Source organism: Lontra canadensis, unplaced genomic scaffold, assembly GCF_010015895.1.
Source record: "Lontra canadensis isolate GAN:19392208 unplaced genomic scaffold, GSC_riverotter_1.0 scaffold117, whole genome shotgun sequence".
NCBI lineage: Eukaryota > Metazoa > Chordata > Mammalia > Carnivora > Mustelidae > Lontra > Lontra canadensis.
Genome location: NW_022631111.1, coordinates 1885860 through 1907820, shown reverse-complemented (window position 1 = coordinate 1907820; position 21961 = coordinate 1885860). Strand labels below are relative to the sequence as shown.

Sequence of the window (21961 nt, the reverse complement as noted above, 5' to 3'; positions counted from 1 at the left end):
GGAAAATGAAAGGACAAGCTGTGGACTTGGAGAAAATATTTGTAAAACATCCAACAAAGGACTTGTGCCTAAGGAAAAAACCAAAACTCTTCCAACTCCATAGGTAAGACATAACCCCATTAAAAAGTAGACAGTAGGGCCTGAACAGACACTTGAGAGCAAAGAAGATACATGGTACTCACCATTGTTAGTCTAGTGAAGAGCAAGTCCAAGTCACGATGACAACACAATACTCTCGCTGAAATGGCTAGAGTGAAAAGGGTTTATTAATTAAAACCCAGTGTTGGCGAGGATGTGGGAGGACTAGAACTCTGATGGGCTGCAAGTAGCAATGTAAAGAGGAACCCCTTTAGGAGGTGACTTGGCAATTTTCTTAAAAGGGTAAACCCACCCCTACTTATAACCCAGCTATTCCGCTTCTGGGTGAAATGGCACGTCCACATGGGAACCCACAGCTTAATTTGTTGTAGTGCAGAATGAGAAACCCCCTCTTTCGTAAGGAAGGTGTGTGTTCTTTTTCTTTTCCTCCTTGGGCCTCTTTATATGTTTGTACACCGAAGCTCTTACCTCTCACCATAATGGGTTGAATGGCTGGTCTCTTTTTGCCACTGCAGGAAGAACCCCTTCTCCTGGCTGCAGAATGAGGGGATTGGATTCTAGCCCTTAGCTCAGCCACCCTGCGCCCACCAGGACCTTGGAGTTCTTAACTGCCAAATGGAAGGCTTAAGTTCTATTTATTTATTCATTCATGAATATTTTTGAGCACCTGACGTGGGCCCCGCACTCTTTTGGGTACTGGTAACACAATGAGGAAAATCAGCTGTGGTCTCTGCCTTCCCGGAACCAGTTCTCCGTTACCCTCTGATGGGCTGGACACCGTCTTCAGTTTCAGGAGCTAGGGCCTAGAGTCTTAATCTCAAGGAATTTATGAATTAGGAGAGCAGGGAGACCAACTTCAATGAACAGACTGAACTACAGTTGTAAGGAATGTTATGAAGGAAACTCTTGGAGGGGAGAACCCCTTCCCCCATGCCCCCTGCCCTTAGCAGGGCTGGGAGGGAGGGCCTCTTCATGGTGTGACTCTTGAGCGGACACCTAGAGGAAAAGAGAAGGTGCCCTCATTTGCCTGTCACTGTCTCTTCTCTCAGAAATCCAGACTGAACGGATTTGATTTGATTTCTTCAAATGTAAGCGCCTCTGACGGTGAGCAGTTTCTCCAGTTTCTCCAGGCCCTCTGCGTCTTACCTCACGCCTTTGCAGGGCTGCGTTGTCTTGTTTGGGAACTATAAGTGCTAATAAATTAACAGATCTAATTCCCCTTTCTGGTGTTTAATTAACACTTCTTCGGCCCAGAATTCATAAGTGAGACACAAAAAGGAGAAAATGAAGCTTCTGCACTCTGGCAAGCCTAAGCCAGAGTCCAAGTGTCTGGCTGGTGGATCTGGGCTCTCTTTCCCTCTTGTGTTCTCCCACCAGTGCACCGTGCTCTCCCCCACCTCACAAACATATAAGCAAATACAAACATACATTCTTTCTTTTTCCCTGTTTTACTTGAAGGGTGACTGGCTTTAAAAATAATGGTCTGCCTTATGCTTCCCTTTACCTTCAACATATCTTGAAGATATTAGTAGAGCACTTCTACTGCCTCTTTTTTTTTCCCAGTTGAAAAATATGTTTCATTTTTGAGGCATATTATTTATTTAATAAGTCTGCCCACTGGAGGACATTTGGATTTTTCTGAGCATTTGCTACTGTAAACAGTGCTACAGTTAGCACCTTTGTTTGTATGTCATATTACACACACGCACGCACGCACGCATGCACGCACGCACACACATGACCGAGTCTTGAAGTGGAATTGCTAGGTCTATGCATACGTAATTTTGATACATATCAAATTGCCCTCTGATGTACATGCCCTCTCAGACATTTGAAATTCTGTTTCAAAAACAATATTTAATTTGTTTTTGTTTTGTTTTCTTTGCTAAGTTAGTTAGTTATATTGTAGGTTGGGTGAGTTTTGCTAAGAGTAATAACACTCATCTAGATCATTGATTTCCACTACTGGCCTGAACGAGTTCTCAGGTTCATATGCTAAATGGATATCAGCTATATAGAAAATAATATCTCACGTATGAATGCTGTGTATTTCAAATGTACATAGATGCTATTATATTTAATAAAATGACAATTCATTTAATAGTGTTACTGAATTCTTAGTTCAGCTAATAACATCTCAGCATTTCCTTAGTGGTCCCATTGTTTTAGATGACCTTTGGATTTTGATGGCATGTTAGCTTCATTTTGTGTTCTATCAAATTTCTCAAAGTAGCTTAGTCTGGAGATCTAGGAGAATGTAGTAAAAGACTATGCATATGCTACAAGTGTCTATTTGAATATAATAAAAATAATATTTCTCTTATAGATATTCCTTTAAGGACCAGCCTGCCACCACCATTCAGAAATTATAAATATGGTAACTAATTTTACTTATTCTTTAAAAATGTATATTAATATTATTTTGTTAGTTTTGTGTTGATGGCAGTTTGAATTTGTTTTTCAAAAATGAGTTTACTATCTGTAAATAAAAACCAATATGGAAATTTACTTAGAAATAGAGGAAAAAATAAAAATAAAAAAACCCAGAGGAATCTTGGTGTATCATCGAAGTAAATTGTAATAGTGTATGAAAGTGGCCTATTTGTGAGGAACAAATAACATGTTTGGGAAATGATGTCTAAAATGAATTTGTCAGGTAACCAGGAAGGAAAAATGATTTCAGACTAGGAATTAAAAGAAGAGATTAAACATTTTAAGTGCCAGTAACTTGAGCATAGTATTTAGTAATTTTGTATGTTGCAGTGGTCGATTAAACAATGCAGTAATGAGGCAGGAAGTTGGGTTCCATTACTTGGTGTAATAGTTGGTACAGTTATTAACCTTCAGCTTAGTGACACTCACCAAACTTTGAGTTTGAGACCTCACCTGAAAATTATGATGCATCTAATAAATATTTCTGTTAATTGGTACAGACATTTTTTGAAGTATAAATTTTTTATTACCTTAGATCATTTTTTGGAGTGGCTTTTAATTCTGTTCCCATTTGGTAGAGCAACTTATGACCTAAAATACTTTGAAATCACAATCTTCACCATGTGTATGCATTTTAATATCCAGAGACTAATTGTGAGGTCATAAGGGGTAGTCAAGCAGAAGCTGAAGGCATTGAGTGGAAAGTACTTTGATTTATTGGGCTTAAAGAATTTACATACTAAATATTGAATAAGAGAAAGGAATAAAAAGCATGATTAAGTAAATATGAATCTTCTCAATTTTGGCTTGCGTGGCTTTCAGAGTATAATGACTTGCAATAAAACCTTGAACTTGAATCAACCTACAGATGCCATTTCCTTTTCATCACGGTGTGTGTGTGTGTGTGCACGTGCGTGTGTATGCATACACGTTCTAACTTGTGTTACCTGTAAGTCATTTTGGAAGATAAGTTTTAGGTACTGAACGTATTAGAATATCTAACTGTTAATCATCACAGTGGTAGATAGTGTACCTCTTAACATTTTCCCCACCTAATTAACACTGTTTTGTCCTAGGATTTGTATACTATTCAGGTGAATTGGCAAGAGAAATGAACACATTTATCTGGGAGATGAAAAATTGGAGAACCACTGGGGTTTTGATAGACTTTCAGTGATTCAGTCTAGGTTTGGCTCTGGAAAAATCTGCCACTTTGTGTTCAAGAAGGAAGGCCAGATTTTACTTTCTCACCTGTCCTCGTCCTCCGGTATTGCTACCTGCTCTGTGGGAACAGGATACACTGGGTGCTGCGGGAGTGGAAAGGCTGCAGCATCAGATTTCAGCTTTGCTAGTTGAGGTCTCCGTGCCCTTGGGCAAAGGGCTGGCTCGCTGGCCAGGCCACAGAGAGTCTGAGATTTCTCAGGGTCCTTCTTCCTGTTTAACTGGCATCTACATCTATGATGGATTTATCCCGACCAGACTGTGTTCTAAAGCACATTGGATGTGGTCTTATTTTTAAATCCTTATCACCTAGATACTATGCGTGTGTGCAGTAAATATTGGTGGCTGTGCAGTGTGGGCTGCTGATCCTGTTTGTTTCATAAGGCCGGTGAGACTAAACCACGCTTGTGTGAACACGTCAAATGCCTCACAAATACATTCATTTTATTATTTGTTTATTTATTTATTTTATTATTTTTTAAAAAGATTTTATTTATTTGACAGACAGAGATCACAAGTAGGCAGAGAGGCAGGCAGAGAGAGAGGAGGAAGCAGGCTCCCTGCTGAGCAGAGAGCCCGATGCAGGGCTCAATCCCAGGACCCTGGGATCATGACCTGAGCCGAAGGCAGAGGCTTTAACCCACTGAGCCACCCAGGCGCCCCTGATTATTTATTTTTAACAATTTCATTTATTCATTTGAGAAAGAGAGAGACAGAGCACAAGACAGAGGGAGAACAGCAGGCAGAGGGAGAAGCAGGCTCCCCGCTGAGCAGGGAGCCTGGTGTGGGACTCAATCCCAAAACCCTGGACTGAGCCACCCAGGCACCCCTATTCTTTTTATTTTTATGAGGTTACACTCCTGTGAAAGAGATTATTCAACAAGGAAAAGGACATTATTAGCACAATATTTTTTGCTAGCTTGTTGTTCTCCTGACCCTCTTACCAAGTCTTGCTGGTTACTGTTGGAGGGAAAAATCTGAAAATTTCTGTTCAAATAATTTCTTCTGCTGCCATATATATATATGTGTATATATATATATACACATATATATATAGCCTTCTTATTGTGGGTTTGCAGGACCCATCAGAGCAAGGATATTTCTAATAAAGGCTCATTAGCAAAATATGTAGAACATAACTGATATTTGGTAAGGTCAAACCACAGTTTTGCTTGTTAGTTTTAACAGACTTTAAGCAGGATCCTTTTACTTAAAAAACTGTTATTGGCTTTCCTAACTTGCGTTTTGTAATAAACCAATATCTATCTATTATGAGAAAAAGATAATAAGTAACTCAGAATAATAGATAATCCAAAGCCAATTTGTTTATTTTCTTGTGTATATTCTGAACTTATTTTTAGCAATTGTGGTATATTTACATCCCTAGGATGCATTTTTTCACCTAAATTAGGTTTATTTTTAGTTCTTAAGAGTACATAGTTACAGTCCTAGAATTGGGCTGACCTTGTGTTTAAAATAACGGGTAATTCAGAGTGCCAGTTCTTAACTCAATAGCTACCCTATTCTTTTGTAGTATTAGAACAGAGTTAAATCAAGGCCCATTTTTAAAGTAGATCCTTTCATTTCATTTTACTATTGGAATTCTTTATTGAATCGAATGGCCTGATTGATAGAAAGGAACGTTAATTTAAGGTTATGAGTTTATCCAGGTATAATAATACATATCATAATGTTAATTAATAGTTAAGAATTGGAGTTAAGAATTGGAAGCTTTCTGACTTGAAACCTGTTGAGTGCTGAGCCCCTGCTAGAATTAAGAGCTCACTGTTGCAGAGTTGGACTGCACCCAATGTGGAGAAATGACTTATTGGAAAAGCACAGCGTAGCCTGACATCAAGATAAACAGATTAAGGAGTGAGGGAGGATGGAATAAAGCAGATTAGGTGGTGTGAGTCTGTGCAGCATGTGAAAACCAGGAGGCAAATACTGATTCTCTTTGGGCTTTAACTGCTGTGCTCACATTACCAGTGAGCCTGAGCTTGGAGCGTGGTAACAACTTGTCAGGATGGTCGTTTGACCTCCTGTCACTGCATGTATTCTGAGAGATCACTAGGGTTTTTGAACTGCTCATGTTAACGTCTGACATGTTTTACATTATTTGCTAATTATAGCCTTCTGCGACTCCAAAAAACAGGATTGAGTAATATCCACCTGTCTTCTATTCTAAGGGAAGATGTGCCAAGTTCATTGCAGGTTATGGCACCCAGTTTTGTGGTTCAAAGACCAAGGCTTTTAGATATCTTTATACAGCAGTGACCTTTAAGGTGATGATATATAAAAGTAATTTTTTAATTTACTGTACACTAGATTTTTAAGTAAACGGATCATAAGGCAAGGACTTAAGTTTCTTACTGTGACCTCCCATTTCAGATTATTCAAATGAAGTTTTAAAATAATCTTTTACAAAAACTTTTTTTTTCTTTCAGATAAATTAAAGATTGTTCATCAGGCACATAAAGCAAAGGTACGTTTCATATGTACAGTATCTGGCACATAGCGGATAATCACTGTTGGCTGTCTCAGTGAATAAATGAATGAACACATGTACTTCTAAAATATTTCCCATTATTTTTTAGCATTTTTTATTTTGTGAGTACCCTTTCTACAGCCATTAAGGGGAAAAAACCCACCAAGCCCCTATTAGTGGTAGATCCTTTAAAAAAGTGTTAATTTTTTTAAAAGCATGCATTTTCTATATCAAGCAAATGTTTACTGTAAAAATACATATGCAAAAATATGTCTTTTGAAGTTACTAATTCACAGGCGACAGCCATACCCTCATGGCATTTTCTTTGTAATCTCTGGTATACAGTTACTTGAAAGCTGATTGAGTTTATGGTGGGTATCTAAGACTAGGGAAGACAAGGAAATTAGGTGAATTCAAAAATAAATACTATTTGGGGTACCTGGGTGGCTCAGTTGGTTAAGCATCTGTCTTTGGCTCAGGTCATGATCTCAGGGTCCTGGGATCGAGCCCTGCTTTGGGCTTCCTGCTCAGCGGGGAGTCTTCGAAATGCTAGTGAGGGTCATTCAGTTGTCCAGCCAGACTCATTGAACTGAACTCCCCTTAGGATCTGTGCATTTTATTTATGTGAAATTCTACCTCAATTTCACGACAGTAGATGTGCCAAAATGGAGCCAACATAAGACTTAAATGGAAATGCTTAGGATATTTGGATGGAAAGATGCACCAGCATGAGGATGTCCATTTTTTCTTAGTTCATGAATTTAATGCCACCCCATATATATAAATGAAAGAAGCTGATTATAACACTAATACGCAAAAAATAAATAAGAATAGTTAGAAAAAGGAAGAGAAAGGAGAGTGACTAGCCCTGACATATATTAGCCATATCATTAAACTCTAGTAAATAAAAGCGTGTTGTGCTGCTATATGAACTCTTAGGTCAATGGCACAGAATTAAAACTCCAAAAATTGACCCAAATATATATCAGAATTTAGTGTACAATAAGAATAACATTTTAAAGCTATGGAGAAAACATGAGGATTCAGTAAGTATTAGTGGGACAATTGTGAGACATCCAGAAAACAGTGAGCTGAATCCACATTCTTTTCTTTATGACAAAATAAATACCCATGGATTAATGATGTAAATGTGAAAATGAAGCCCACAGGTGAGGACGGAGATGAAACTGATTGAACACGAGTAGATCATTTGTTCAAGCCAGATGATGGGCTTGTGGAGGGTTCATTGTGCTGTTCTGTATGTTTTAAATTCTCCATAATTAAAAGCTTTTAAAAAAAATGAAATTGACAAAAACATTTGAAGAGAAGGTAGAATTTTAAAGTAATCTTAGAGTGAAAGTCTTCCTAAGTATGGTAAAAAACCCAGAAACTATAAAAAATTGATAATTTTACTTATTTATTCAACCATTCAGCAACTTTTACCAGGAAAAAAAAACACTAAGGAAAATTGAGGAATGAATGAAAATGGGGGAAATTTTCTAACTTACATTACAGAAAAGACCTAATTTTCTTAGTATAGGATGCTATTTTATAATTCCACTTAAAAAATGATGCTTCAAGTCCATTAAAAAACAATATTTACAACTTGACTCAAAATAAATGCAGATTAAGACCACACTTAATCTCCATCTGTTAGGTTGGCAGGGATCAGACGGTTTTGATAAGACACGGTGTCAGTGGCGCTGTGGGAAACAGGTACTCTCAGCGATCAGTAGCGTTCCTGTAAAGTGTTACATGACTACTCGGGAGCGTAGTTTAGTGACATCTGCCAGAATACAGTTGCACGTGCTCTCTGACCTAACGATTCTGCTTTTAGAACTTATGTAGAAAACTCATACATAGGCAGAATGACACAGGTTATGAGCATGTTTGTTGCTGGGTTTTTTATGGTAGCAAGAAACGGAAACAACCTGAATGTGAGGAGACATACTTTTCACTCTTCCCTATGTGCTTGGAGAATTTTGTATCATGAGTATGTGCTACCTATTCCAAAATGATTTTTTTGAAAGATTTTATTTATTAATTTGACAGAGAGTATACAAGCAGGAGGAGCAGCAGGCAGAGGGAGAGGGAGAAGCAGGCTCCCTGCTGAGCAGGGACCCTGGTGTGGGACTCAATCTCATGACTCTGGAATCATGACCCGAGCCGAAGGCAGATGCTCAACCAATTGAGCTGCCCAGGAGCCCTTAAAATGATTTTTTAAAATAACGTTCTCCCCCATCTTTAATCTATGTGCTCTAGAGGTCAAGCCCCGCGCGCTCTAGTGGGTGAAGTTGAGGACTGAGGAGCATGCCTTCTGGGCCTTCTATTTTAGCTGCTGGAGTGGCCTTTCTTTTCCCTCTTAGCCATATTCTAGAAATAGACAATGTTGCTAAGCAGCTGCATTCTGTTGACAGGTGGTACTGTGTGTCCAGCTAGTGGTCACCTCTGTGTGCTTTTTAGGGGCAGATATCCACCCAGAATCTTCTCCTATACTTACAGTGTTTAACTGGATTTGTAAATTTCACTGGAGGGCCAACTCATCCACTCCTACCCCAAACCCCATAGAGGAAGGTTACAGTCAGTATGATATGGGATTAAGTTAATATGATGTGAGATCAAATGTTTACTAGGTAGGACAAGGTTTTTAGATAAATGGGCTTTCAGCCATCCAGGTAAACTTGCTTCGAAATCAGGCTGGTCAGAGCTCAGGGGCCTCAGTTCTGTGTACTGGGCTGGCTGGCTGGCTGGCTGGCTTTCTTTCTTTCTTTCTCTATCCCCTTCCTCCCTCCCTCCTTCCCTCCCTCCCTTCCCCCCTTTCTTTTTAAAGTGTCATTTATTTATTTTTCATGCACTTAGAGCATGAGTGGGGGTGGAGAGAGGAGGGAGTAGTAGAGGGAGAAGCAGACTCCCGGCTGAGCAGGGAGCCCTCCATGGGTTGGATCCCAGGACCCTGGGATCATGACCTGAGTTGAAGGCAGACGTTTAACCAACTCAGCCACCCAGGTGCCCCGTCTAGGTCTGTGTCTTAACCTCTCTGACTCCTGGAATATTGTGAGGAAGAGACAATGACGATGACGATGAGGGCAACAGGCACAGCACAGCAGCAGCTGACATGGAGAGGCCTTGCTCTGTGACTGACACTCTGTTACTGTTTTCTGTACTTCATCTCATTTCATCCTCACCACAGGGCAAAAGAGAAGATTCATACTTCCCCCCCCTTTTTTTAGAGTGAGAGATTGAGGGAGCAGGGTGTCAGGAATGAGACAAGGACAGGGAGAGAAAGAATCTTAAGCAGGCTCCACGCCTAGCACAGAGCCTGCCATGCAGCTCCATCACACAGCCCTGGGATCATGACCTGAGCCGAAATCAAGAGTTGGATGCTTAACCGACTGAGCGACCTACACTCCCCCTCGCTTTTGTTTTTTTTTAATGGAGGAGGAAACTGAGTCTTGGAGACTCTGTGTGGTTTGTTGAGAACACACAGCGGGACATCAGTAGAACCCAAATTTCCATCCAGACCTGGCCCCAAAGGTCCGTGCTAGGGCGCTGTCCCCCCAGCGCTTATGGAGTGTGCGCACATGGTCAGCGCTCACATCCATTTGCTTCTGTCCCGACGACGATGGGAAGAGCATGTGACTTTGGTTACTGCTGTCACACAGGGTAAGAATTCTGTGTCTTTGAAACGTCTTAACCAAATACGAAGCACATACGTGTACTGATAAGATGCAGGTTTTCTTTCTTCCCAGACCAACGAGCTTGTGTTGAGCCTGGAAGATGACGACACGCTCATGCTGGAAGAAGACTGCACGCTGCGAGCTGCGGGAATTGGTGAGAAAGTGCACCGCACGCTGCTGGAGGGGCACTCACGTCCCCGGCCGCCCCACCGACGCCCGGCGCCTGGCTGATTGTGTTTGCATAAGTTGCAGCAAAGTAAATGCTACCCTGGGTGCCCTTTACACTCCCTGATAATTATTCAGAGGAGGAGGACAAGAATGATGTACATTCAGATCATTTGACTGAGGGCAGGAGATAGCTGCTCTCCAAATGTGCAGAATGCAAATAGTTCTTTCCTGCAGGTCTGCTCAGAATCCTGCGGAGGGTTGTTTTAAGTGATTGACAGGCTATTACTCACTTAATAACCTACTTATTCTTATCAGCATCATTTGAATGGATGGTTTGAGAGAAATGGACCTGGTAGAACTAATGGGGAATAATGAACTGAGCTATTGTTTGTAGAAGGTGTAGCGCGGTTTTAATAGTCCTCCCGACTGATCGGGACCGCCCCGTTGTGGGATTTCCAACAGGAGCCTCGAGTGTGCGCTTGAAAGGGGGCCCGAGTTAGCTTTTCAGCCCAGAATGTGCAGGTAGTTCTATTTTAAAGAAATGCCATGTGGCGTGTTTTGTGACCATTAGATGTCACTCTAATTCTGTGTATGTGCATCTGGAGATTCTCCGGCAGCTGGGAGCGAGGCTTTTCAGAAAGGTGGGACTGTGGAAGGTGCTATGCCATTGTCGTACCTCTGTGGTCCGCGACTCCAAGGAAACAGCACAAATCACACTTACTTTGTAATTATCCAGGCACACTGGTTAAGGGGCACTCCAAGTGAGGTCCATGTTAGGAAGCTTGACTGGTTTTTTTGTTTTGTCTTGTTTTTTTCTTGACAGGTGTTCTGTTGAGTTATTTTAGTGACATATGTCAGGAATCCAGTTTTGAGTGACACACGTGCCTAAAGTGAGTTCCTGACAGGTCTTATTTATTTATTTTTAAAGATTTTATTTATTTATTTGACAGAGAGCATGCACGCATTAGTAGGGGGAGCAGCAGGCAGAGGGAGAGGAAGAAGCAGGCTCCCTGCTGAGTGAGGACTCAGTCCCAGGGCACTGGGATCATGACCCCAGCCCAAGGCAGCTGCTTAACCGAGTGAGCCACCCAAGCGCCCCAGGTCTTCTAATTTAAATAGGATCCTAAATAACATGTTACAAAATCTTAGGCTTGCTTTCCTTGTTTGTCTACACTATTGGCTATATTTAGTGTCTTTTCATAGCATAAATATGTAAGGTAACTATTGCTCTTATTTGAAAACACAGTTTTTATTTTGCCATTTATTTCTTCACATGCTGTTCTGTTATTATGGCAAATGGTACCTGTGTTACTGAGGCGTGCGGCACCTAGAAGCTAGCCCCGCTTGTTGTTAAAACATAAAGCTGTAATTATTATAACAGAGTGGTTTTGTTATTGATGGAGGGATTAAAACCTCCGTGGAAAAGATCAGAAAGAAACTAAAAAAAGTAAGATCTCACAATATGATAAAGTTGTGACCTCTCAAATAAGTGGGGTAAGAATGAATTAGCCAGAAAATGATGTTAGGCCCATTGCCAAAGCATTCGGGAAAATAAAATTTAAATCCTATCTCGACCTTTATTCCAAAATAAATTGTTGATTGATTATATGTCATAGTGTAAGAAAAATCTTTTTTAAATAAAATGTAGCTTAGTAGTTTCATAATCTTGGGGAGAAGAGCTCTTCAAGTGTGACCTTGAAGGCAGAGCCATAAAGCAGGGAGAAATGATAGATTTAATTCTGTAAATAGAGTTAAAGGAGAAGCACTAAACAATGAAAAAAATACTTCATATATGACGAAAAGTTATTAGCCTGAATTTATAAAAAGCTCTTATAATTAGCTTGGAAAAAGGTGAAAAAAATTCTACTGATAAAAGAAATGGCTGATCTATGAAAAATAGTTCAGCCTTATAAGTCCAGAGAGAAATGCACTATGAAGGTAGATGCTATTTTATGTAGTGTACTAGGCTAGTGGTTAAGAATTAGAGACCAGAGCCAGAGTGCATGGGTTTTCAGCCTGATTCTGCCACTTACTGGCTGGGTGACCTTGGACAAGCAGTCATTTGAAGACTAACAGACGTAAAAAAAAGTGGTAGTATCCAAGAGAGTGTTGGGAAGTGGATACCCTCTGGGTTTACGGTCAGGAATATATACTACCTCTAACTTCCTGTCAGTCAATTTGGCCAGTAAGACTTCCTCACTCTTAACTTCCTGTCGCATCTATTACCAGGCCAATAGGAGTATGCTTTCTCAAGCTCCGTGACTCCCCCAAGATTGAGATGTGCCTTCAAAGGGGTGACAGGGGTCTCTCACCTTCCCCATTGGTGAATCACTGATGTAGAGCTTTCTTTATTGCATGGAAATAGAATATAGTATGTGATACTATTATTGTTCATAAATGTATATATTTATGCATCTATACGTGTATATGAAGAAAAGATCATCTAATGAAATTATAGAAGTGTTTCTCTGGCTGGTGGCACTGCAAGCAATTGATTTCTTTTTTCTTTCTTGGTATTATCTCATTGTTCTTGTAATTTAAAGATTTTCATAGTACCCATGTACTCTAAATTAAGGAACCAATTTTTTTAAAGAATATACTCCTACTACAGTTGGAGAAAATTGGTTTGAGTGAGGGCTGTGTATTTTACTTATTTTGTGACTGTTCATAAGTTATTTAGTGTTGTTGAACTTCTGTTTTGATTTCTGTAAAACAAAACAGAAACCGTTAAACCTGTTTCAGCGTGGTAAGAGCTGAGTGAAAAAAGCTTATGAAAACATCTGGAACGATGCATGAGGAAACCCTCAGAAATATGTATTTGGAAACCATTTTAGAGAAGGCAGCTGGCAAATGTTTTGGATTTATTAAAATACTGTGAGTTGTTGGCTTAACTGTCGTGACTTTCAGACTCGTGTAATGAACGATCTGTAAAGGAAAGAATCAAATCCATCTTTCTGTCATTCTTGTTATAAGGCCGTGGGTCTTTGAGGAGCATCACATTCTTGTCCCGAGTTCCCCACTGGTTTCAGGGTGGTCCCAGAACCTCACCCTGCACACCCACCCCCCGGCCCTGGGCCCTGGCAAGCACCCCACAGCCCTGGTCTGGGGTGACTCTTGGCCTGGCTAGAATGGCTTCCTCTCCGTGTCACCTGGAGCTACCATGCTGTGCCCTGGAGAAGCTTCACTTCCACATGGGGAAGGAGGCTGTGCTCCCGGGAGAGCCACAAGAATTAGGAGTGGGAGTAGAGTTGTAAAAATGACACCGGCAATGTGTGATTTTTCTGGGGAATTTCCCCTCCCTCGGTGCCTTGTCTGGTTAGGTTTTTAAGTGGTCGAAGAGAAGAATCCCAGGTCCTCATGCTCCCTTTTTCTCACTTGACCTTGCTTAGAGCTGTCACTCTGCCATCACAGCCAGTTGCCATGGGAACAACGCCAATGTAACAAATGTATCATTATGACTTTTCTGCAGAATTCATGAAAGGAAGAGAAGGACTGTGAGGGGAGGGAAATTAGGGGAACAAACTTGTTTGAAGTTCTCTTCTCTCACAGAGAAATTCTGCAGTTCCTGCCCTGGCCTTTTAACTGCCTTGCAGATCCCAATTGTATATTCTGCCCCCGAAGTCAGGGCACACGTTCGCTTGTGGACTCTGAGCTAAAAGACCTAAGGAAAAAGATGTGGGTTTGTTTTTTTTTTTTTTGAAGGAAGAAGAAAGCTTTACTTAGAATTGTTATTTGTAAATGCAAAGGTTTTTATCTTGTCATTAATGATTGTAGTTTTATGGACTCGTTCCCCTAAGTGGTAAATTTGCATGTCAGTAATTTTAGGATGCTGTTTTTATGTCTTTCCTTCAGCTACATTCTACTACTATTATCTTTTGAATCCTCTTTCCTTAGGCAAAAAATGGTGGAGGGTAACTCTTTTCAGGCCCGTTGTGTTTTACTGGAACTATTTTAAAACAAGATATAGTGGACCAAACCCTAAGTGCTTATCTGAGAGAAGAGTTTGTGTCAAACTAGATCCTGTAATCACTCCAAAGCTCCCCTGTGGTCGCTTTTCATTTTATGTGTCAACTCGTGCTGTCTGCCCACAACCAGAACCCTGACTTTGTGCCCAGCACCTTTTGATTCTCTCAGATGTACAGCTAATATTGCAGGATTCTTGGGCTCTCCCTTCTTTATCCGGATTGTGTTTGATTTGTGTTTCCTGAATGTTCCAGCTGCCTTTCCCGTTCTCTTTTGAGTGGTGATATCTTAGGGCATACATGCTCTCCTCCCTTAATGGCATCTTACAGGGGCTATTGTTTACCTTAAGCATCAAAGCCGTGGTAGTCTGGTGCTCAGGAAAGTATGTGGGGGGCCCAGGGATTTTGGGATTCCAGAACAGGGGTATGGATTGTTCTTCCCTTTTTATCCTCCCCTTACCACCGTGGGACTCACAGGCCTGTGTCCAGTCCATCAAAGGTCAGATTTATTTTACTTTTTATTCTCTTCGAACTGTAGCTTGAAGTCCTCTCTGCCAGCTGATCTAAAAAAATAGGTGCTTGAAGCAAATATGAAATAAAGCACTGTGTTTGGGAACTCTTGGCTGGAGATAACTTTGGTGCAAACTTAGAAATATAACTCAGCTGTGAGCACAGTTTTAATGATTCATAAATTCAGATTTTAGGAACCTTAGAAAGATAGGATATACTCTTGGACCAGGTGAGAAGGTGAAACTTTGCCCTTTTGGTCTCAGGTTGCTGCAGAAACCAGTCCTCAGTGTTCCTGTATTTTTTTTTTCCCCCAGTAATCTGTACTTATTATCACATTACAGCTTGCCTGATCATTAATTATCTGTACCATAGAGTTCGTGCACATGTCTCTGTCTCTCTTCTCAGACAACAGTTGCTGTGCCATATACTACTATGGTGCCACCTAGAATAGGCTAGGGACTTCGAAACTGTGCAAAAATCCTCACGGAGTTTTTTGGAATAAATTAGGGAGCTTAAGTATATTGCCTTGAATTTTTCTTGAGCTTTTACATTTAAAATTGTTTTTTCTTACATTCTTTTACTTAAAGTCATTATTATTTTCCTGTTAAAGGGGTGTATATATGTGGCTGACCTGTTTGGACACATTATAAAATTATTAATTTTAGGGGCGCCTGGGTGGCTCAATTAGTTAAGCATCTGCCTTTGGCTCGGGCCACGATCTCAGGGTCCTGGGATTGAGCCCCACATGGGGGCTCCCTGCTCAGCGGGGAGTCTGCTTCTCCCTCTGCCTCTGGCCCCGACTCATGCTCTCTCTCTCCAATAAATAAGATCTCAAAAAAAATTATTAATTTCATTTTCAGAGTTTGAAGGTCCTGGCTTGTGTTCATTGCATTAAACTTGAAAGTCAGTATTAAAATGGTGCGCCATATTTGGAGGGTTCTCACTTGAGTTAACTTGCTAGTAAGACAAAGGGATGAACCGGCAGTGTATTTATTGGATTTTAGATTTTCCATTCATTTCGGATTCACACACCGAGGCACTCTGCACCTGAGTGCACTGCGCCTGCAGCACATTTACTTTAAAATCAGGTGCCCTAGGGGACTGGCACGCAGTAGACGTCCTCGGGGTTCTTCTGGAGCCATTTTAAATAGAATTGGGGCAGCAAGAACTTAAGAGATAATGGTCGAAAGGCTGAGGATGCCGAGGTTCTGGAATATCTTCTGTAATTTGTTTTCACTCCAATCGACAAGTAAATGCGTGGCATAAATACAGGAAATCCTTTTCAAACATTTTCAACGGAATTTTGCAGATTTTAAAAAGCATTCTGTTTGGTTTCTTCGAGGACCACATTACTCGAGTTTCAAATACATTTTGTGTCTGACTTTTGAATGTTTATTGTAACCCATGTTGAACTTGTGTGCTATTTTCCAGTTTTTGAAGGGTGTCAATTTTATCAGCCCTCACAAAGTATTGGGACTGGAACCCATTTGTCAGTCTTGTCTTGTTGTTTTTGAAAAAAAGTATTCATCTGAAAATCTTTCTTTTAGGGGATCTCATTTTGAGCGTGTATGGGAGATGGCGTAAAAAAATACTTGAGAAGTAACGAATTGATCTATAAGTTCATTAGACCCAAGAAAACCTGCGTAGCAAAGCAAAAATGCTTTGTCAGTCGTTTCTTTCCTTCAGCCTATTCTGAACCTGTTATTACCATACGGAGGAGCTATACGATGTGTTGGTTTCTCAAAAGGGGTACAGATAAATGTCAACAGCGGTAAGTGAAAATTGTAATTACAGTTAGTGTGTATTGAGCAAAGTGCTGCGTGGGCAAAGCACTGTATGTAAATAGCACATCGTGGATAAAACCCTGCATTGTGATTCTGAAGAACAGGGTGCTTTTAGCTCATTCTCCATTTGGAGGATGATTAGAATCACTTGCATATGATAGAGGTCTACCTTTGGGCTTGCTTCCCTTCAAAAAAGGAAACCCAGGAGCTTTTTATATATAAAGGAATAGATCTTAAGATATCTTCTCTCTGAATGTTGAGTTTCCTCAAGCCCCCCTTTCAACATTTTACTCATTCCAAGTGTGGAGCCTCTTAGCCATTCTTTAAAATGCTTTTTTTTGTGTGTGTAAAATTCAGCTGTACATGAACTTCCTGTTTGCCCAGGGTTCATTTGTTTCCAGCCCCTCCCCACCGAGTCTCAGCTTGTCACAGCCCTGTCTGCCACCCACCCACCCCCAGGCTCATTGTGCTGAGAGTTTGCAATCTGATTTTCATCAAGATTACTCTTCATTTAATCTTGAAGATGCAGTGGTCCTGGAATCAGGATCTGAGACTATGGGCGACTTTATTTTATAATTTGAGCATTTCTGTATTTTCTGTAATGAGCACAGTAACTCATAATTGAGAAACAATAAGTTTGATATCTTTTTTCTTTCTTTTTTTTTTTTCTTTTAGATTTTACTTATTTATTTGACAGAGAGAGACAGAGATAGCACAAGCAGGGGGAGTAGGAGAGGGAGAAGCAGGCTCCCCGCCGAGCAGGGAGCACTACGCAGGACTCGATCCCATGACCCCGGGATCACAACCCCAGCCAGAGGCAGACACACAACCGACTGAGCCACCCAGGCGCCCCTAAATTTGATATTCTTAAAACCAGCAAAAACCTTTTTTTTTTTTTTAAGCTGACATATCATGCTAAGCTCCTTAATTTCATTCTTTTGTGACAAATTCTAGTGATGAGATGAGTTCGGTAAACTAAGAGACCAGGGGTAATCCTTGGCATCTTTCCCTATTATCCTATTTATTTGGCGTGAAGAGTTTTTACTTGTCTGTTTTTAGAGGATATGTTAATTGAGTGATCGGTATTCATTACAAATAATCTCGTCTGTTTTCCTGTCGAGAGTCTGCAGGCCCTTTTGCTCTTTCTGTAAAAGCTAAGCAGACTGTATTAACTTCTGGTTTAATTTAAAAAAAAAAAAAACGTGGAACTTGTTGGCACACACCTTAAAGAACTGCATGTTTAATAATTGGAAGGCTCTCCATCAGATTTGTCTCCAGTCTGAATTAATAATGTTGCTGACTTATTGTTTTAGAAGACAGAGTCCTTGACCTGCTAGGTTGAAAGAATTGTGACTGCTCTGCTCCTTTGCGGGTCCTTTAGCTGTGCCGTATCCCCTGTGAATAATTAGAGGTGTTTGAAGGTATTGCGGGAGAAGCCAATTTGTGTCTTTCACTTTGCATATTGTTGAAGCCTCATGAATTAGTCATAAGCAGGCAAAAAATTAACTTCTTCAGACACATATTTTGATGGGTCATGAGGGAGAATGTAAAGTGATCTGTAAAGTATTCTACTGATCCTCTAAGTATTAAATTATTATACCTACAGGCTAATTTCAAAGAGGGAAAAAAAAAAGCGTTTTTCCCTCCTCCTTCAGAACTGAGCAGCACATTTGGAAAAAAATAAACGTTTATTTTCTAGGATTGTTAAGAGGACTCTGACATGAGTAATTTTATGGTTTCCTGGAAACCAGTCTTGTACTCATTCTTGTTTTTAATTTCTTTTTGTATTTTTCTTTTTACTTTTAAATTATTCAAATTTTAAATTCTTACAACGACAGCTGATACTTCTTGTTGATTTGGTGAAATGTGAAACCAAACAAGTAGTTCATCTTTCTCACTTTAGGCATCTGAAACACTGAATCAGAGTAATATGGATTTTAATGCTTGCTTAAAATCTAGTTTTACATTAAAATTTTTTTCCATTGTCGTCTTTTTTTTTTTTTCCAGCTCATGAAACTGAAATTGCATTCTTCTGTGAAGAAGATTATAAGAACTACAAAGCTAATCCCATTTCATCCTGGTGAAACCTCTTGGGGGCTCTCTTTTTGCATACCTGTATTAAGCTCTTTATTCCACTAGTGAGTTTTGGAAATTGACAAATAAACTTAAAAATTAATCTCAGTCTCTGCTATGTGAGCTCAAATCTGTGGTGTTTTCTCTTTCTGCAGGTCTGCCCTTTTTCTTTCTTTCTTGTTGTAAAATAATATATTTATAAGAAAAACATTTTTTTTTTAAAAGAAATAGTTATTCAGAAATTATCATGGAGGGGTGCCTGGGTGGCTCAGTTGGTTAAGTGTCTACCTTCGACTCGTCATGATCCCAGGGTCCTGGGGTGGAACCCCAAGTTGGGCTCCCTGCTCAGCGGGGAGTCTGCTTCTCTCTCTCCCTCAGCCCCACCCCCAGCCCCTGTTCATGGGCACGCTCTCTCTCTCTCTCTCTCTCTCTCTCATAAAATCTTAAAAAGTTATCATGGAATGATGATTGGTTCTTTAGTCATAACTTACTTTTCTGAAATTAGGGGTTTCTTGGGTGGCTTACATGTCGGGTTCTTTAAAAAGATTATAAGACTAAGGTCATTCTGTTCATTTTGTATTTTTTTCACAGTTTCTCTTAAAGCCACTGTGCACTCTTACTATCTGTGGTTAGCAGAGATTCTGAGTCTCTGATGACCACAAGTGCCATCTTTTTGCTCACGGTGATACGCCACTGTGCATGCATTGAATTGTTTTATATTTGGGGGAGGTTTTCTGATGTAAGAGATTTTCTTCTTTTCTTCTTTTCGTATTTCAGCCCACACAAATAACGTGGCTGAATTTTTTCTTTTTCTTTTTCCCCTGAGCTCTGTTTCCTTACTTCAGGAACAGACAATAATAGAACCAAACTCATTTCTTTGGAGAGAGAAGGTAGCAGGATGTTTGCACTTCTGGAAGAAAATTGTTCATTGAGAACAAGTCTAAGTCATGGGAGATACATTCTTTCAAAATAATACAATACTCTTGATTCCTGATAAAGGCCAAGACCAGTACCTGAAGACTAGTGATTTCAAAGGGGCCTCTCAGCCAGCGTGTATATCTAATCAGAACTCCTACAAGGTTAGTTGGCTCTAGAATTATTCTAAGAACCCTTAAAATTGCTAGTAGGGCAAATTGGTTTCATTGTGGTAGAGGCTAGTTTAAGAAAAAAAATCAGCTTTGAAAGTCTGGTTAACATAATCAGAATATGCTTTTTTTTTGCTTTGTTAAAAGATGTAGTAGAGCCTTATTTAAAACAGAAAATTTACTTTATTCATAATTTCATTCATTAAAAAAGGACCAATGACTGAGTCTTCTGGGGAGTTAAAGAATTAAATAAGACACAGTTTTTGCCTCACTGAGTGGGGAAAGATATTTAAGCAAGTGCTATAATGGCAGTGAGAACTGCTGTGGGAGCACTGATGGTGGGGTAGGTAGTTCTGTGTGGGGTTAATTTTTATTTTAAAAGAGGTATCACTTGAGCTTTTTCTTAAAAGGTTCATTAGGAATGTTTGCTTAGTAGAAAATAAGGGAAAGGCTTTTAGGAAAAGGGACCAGCATATGCAAAGGCAAAGCACTGTGAGAGACCTTGTGATTTTCTGTAAAGTACAGTTTTCAGTGTACTGGCATGGAAAGCCATTAGACCAGAAAGGAGGTTGAGGTGGGCCTTGTCCCTCATGCTAAGGAGTTGGACATTTATCTAGTATCTAGGTAGTGGGGAGCCAGTGGAAAAATTGAAACAGATAAAATCATGTTGATTTGTGTTTTAGAAAGGGAGCTTTGACAGCCATGTCCCAATGGCAGAAAGAGTTGTCATGGGCCAGATGAAGACTGGAGGGCCTGACCTAGGGCCCGGCACAGGCGAAGGACAGGGGAGGAGACTTATGATGAGATTGTGTCAACATTTGAGCATTATGTAGCAAGCATCGTGTTGGGTAGTCTACATATATTATCTCATTTAATGTTGACCACAGCTTTTTAGTCTTGATAATATCCTATCTATTTATAGATAAAAAAAAATTGGGGCCCAGAGAGGTAAAGTGGTTCACCAAAGCAGGGCAGGCATTGTAGTGGGATTGGAGCTGGGTGTGTCTCAAAGTCCTCACCTTGCCCCTTCTGCCCTGTGGTCTCTAACTAGAGGCATGGGGTGGAGGGGCTGGTGGGTTCCTGGAACCTGGTGAATGCTGTGTGCAGAGGGTATAGTGGGGTGTGGGGGGGCTTTGGTTATGCTTGTTCCGGTGAGTGCCTGATGGTGATGACATTAACCCAAATAGGGAATTTAGTGAGTAGAACAGGTTAAAGCACACACCGTTTGCTCATTTTGCACACATTCAGTTTACACACATGTTTTTCTTTTCTAAGAAAAATTAAGTCTATCTTAACCTGTATATTTTCTTTTTTAACAAAAACACAAAAATATGCATATATAACCCTTTGTTCTGTTGTCTCTTTTCCCTATTAGACAGTTACATATAGTTTTAAGCACAGGCAGGAAAATAAAAAACAGACTTATATTATGACTAAAAAGGGCTATTACAAGGAATGGAAGATTGGTTCAAAACTATAGAAAACTGATCAAAGTAATTCGCAAAACCTACAGATTAAAGGAGAAAGAAATTATGGTTATCTCAATAGATGCCAAAAAAGCATTTAATGATCTGCGACCCATGACACAAATAAAAACTAAGACTTGAAGAGGATGCCCTTCACTTGATGAAAGATACCGACAAAAACTGCCTAATGGAGACGTGTTTTAAGCAGACCTATTAGGGAAGATACGGGACCAAGATGACCACGGTTGTCAGGACTATTTAGAATTGTTCCGCAGGTCTTATTGTAGCCAATACAATAAGAAAAGTTGTAAGAAGCACAGATCCTGGAAAGGAGGATGTAAGCCATTCATTTGCAGACAATAGGATTGCAAGAGGATCAACTGACACAACTGAGAGACTTCCAGAGGGTTTGGTAGCCAACCTACATGTGCACAAAACCTACAGAAACATTACTAGAGGATATAAAGACCTAAATAAAGAGACCTCCCGTGCTTATAGATGGAAGCTTTGGTATAGTAAAAACCTAGATTTATTCCGTATCTGTAATTTAGTGTGACCTCCATCAAAATCCCAAAGGGTTTATACTGACAAACTGATTGAAAGATTCATTTGAAAAAGTAAGTATACAAAAGGAACCAAGATCACTTGGAGAAGCAAGAAGGAAGGGGGATCGCATACCACATTGTCAAACTAGATCTTAAATGTGTAGTAATTAAAACTGTGGGGAGTGATACAGAAATAGACCAAAAACAAAACAAAAAACAACAAAAAACCCCAAAGGGATAGAATAGCAAAGTAAGCTGACTAATGTATATGGAAACATTATATAATAAAGATAATTATAAGAAAGATATTTAGCACCTGGCTAGGCATTAAAAAAATGATTAAGGGTCCTACTTCCTACCATTCACTAAAATTTCAGATGGGTTAAAAAACATGAAAAATTAGATGATGAGCTTGTTAGAGAAAAAAAATGTGGGTTATATTTATTACCA

General features: G+C 40.0%; 1 protein-coding gene across 4 annotated transcripts in view; it reads left to right on the top strand.

Moving 5' to 3' along the window:
* Positions 1-18538, top strand: part of CUNH2orf76 (chromosome unknown C2orf76 homolog) — a 54093-nt gene extending 35555 nt beyond the window's left edge. For 3 of the 4 annotated variants that reach the window (XM_032840874.1, XM_032840877.1, XM_032840875.1), the window contains exons 3-6: positions 2426-2476; positions 6201-6238; positions 9991-10072; positions 18350-18538. In XM_032840874.1, coding sequence (XP_032696765.1) covers positions 2426-2476; positions 6201-6238; positions 9991-10072; positions 18350-18426 — 248 coding nt within the window. In that variant the 3' untranslated portion in view covers positions 18427-18538. The remainder of the gene's footprint in view (positions 1-2425; positions 2477-6200; positions 6239-9990; positions 10073-18349) is intronic. The other variant, XM_032840878.1, reaches the window with a different exon arrangement.
* The last annotated feature ends 3423 nt before the right edge of the window (positions 18539-21961 follow it).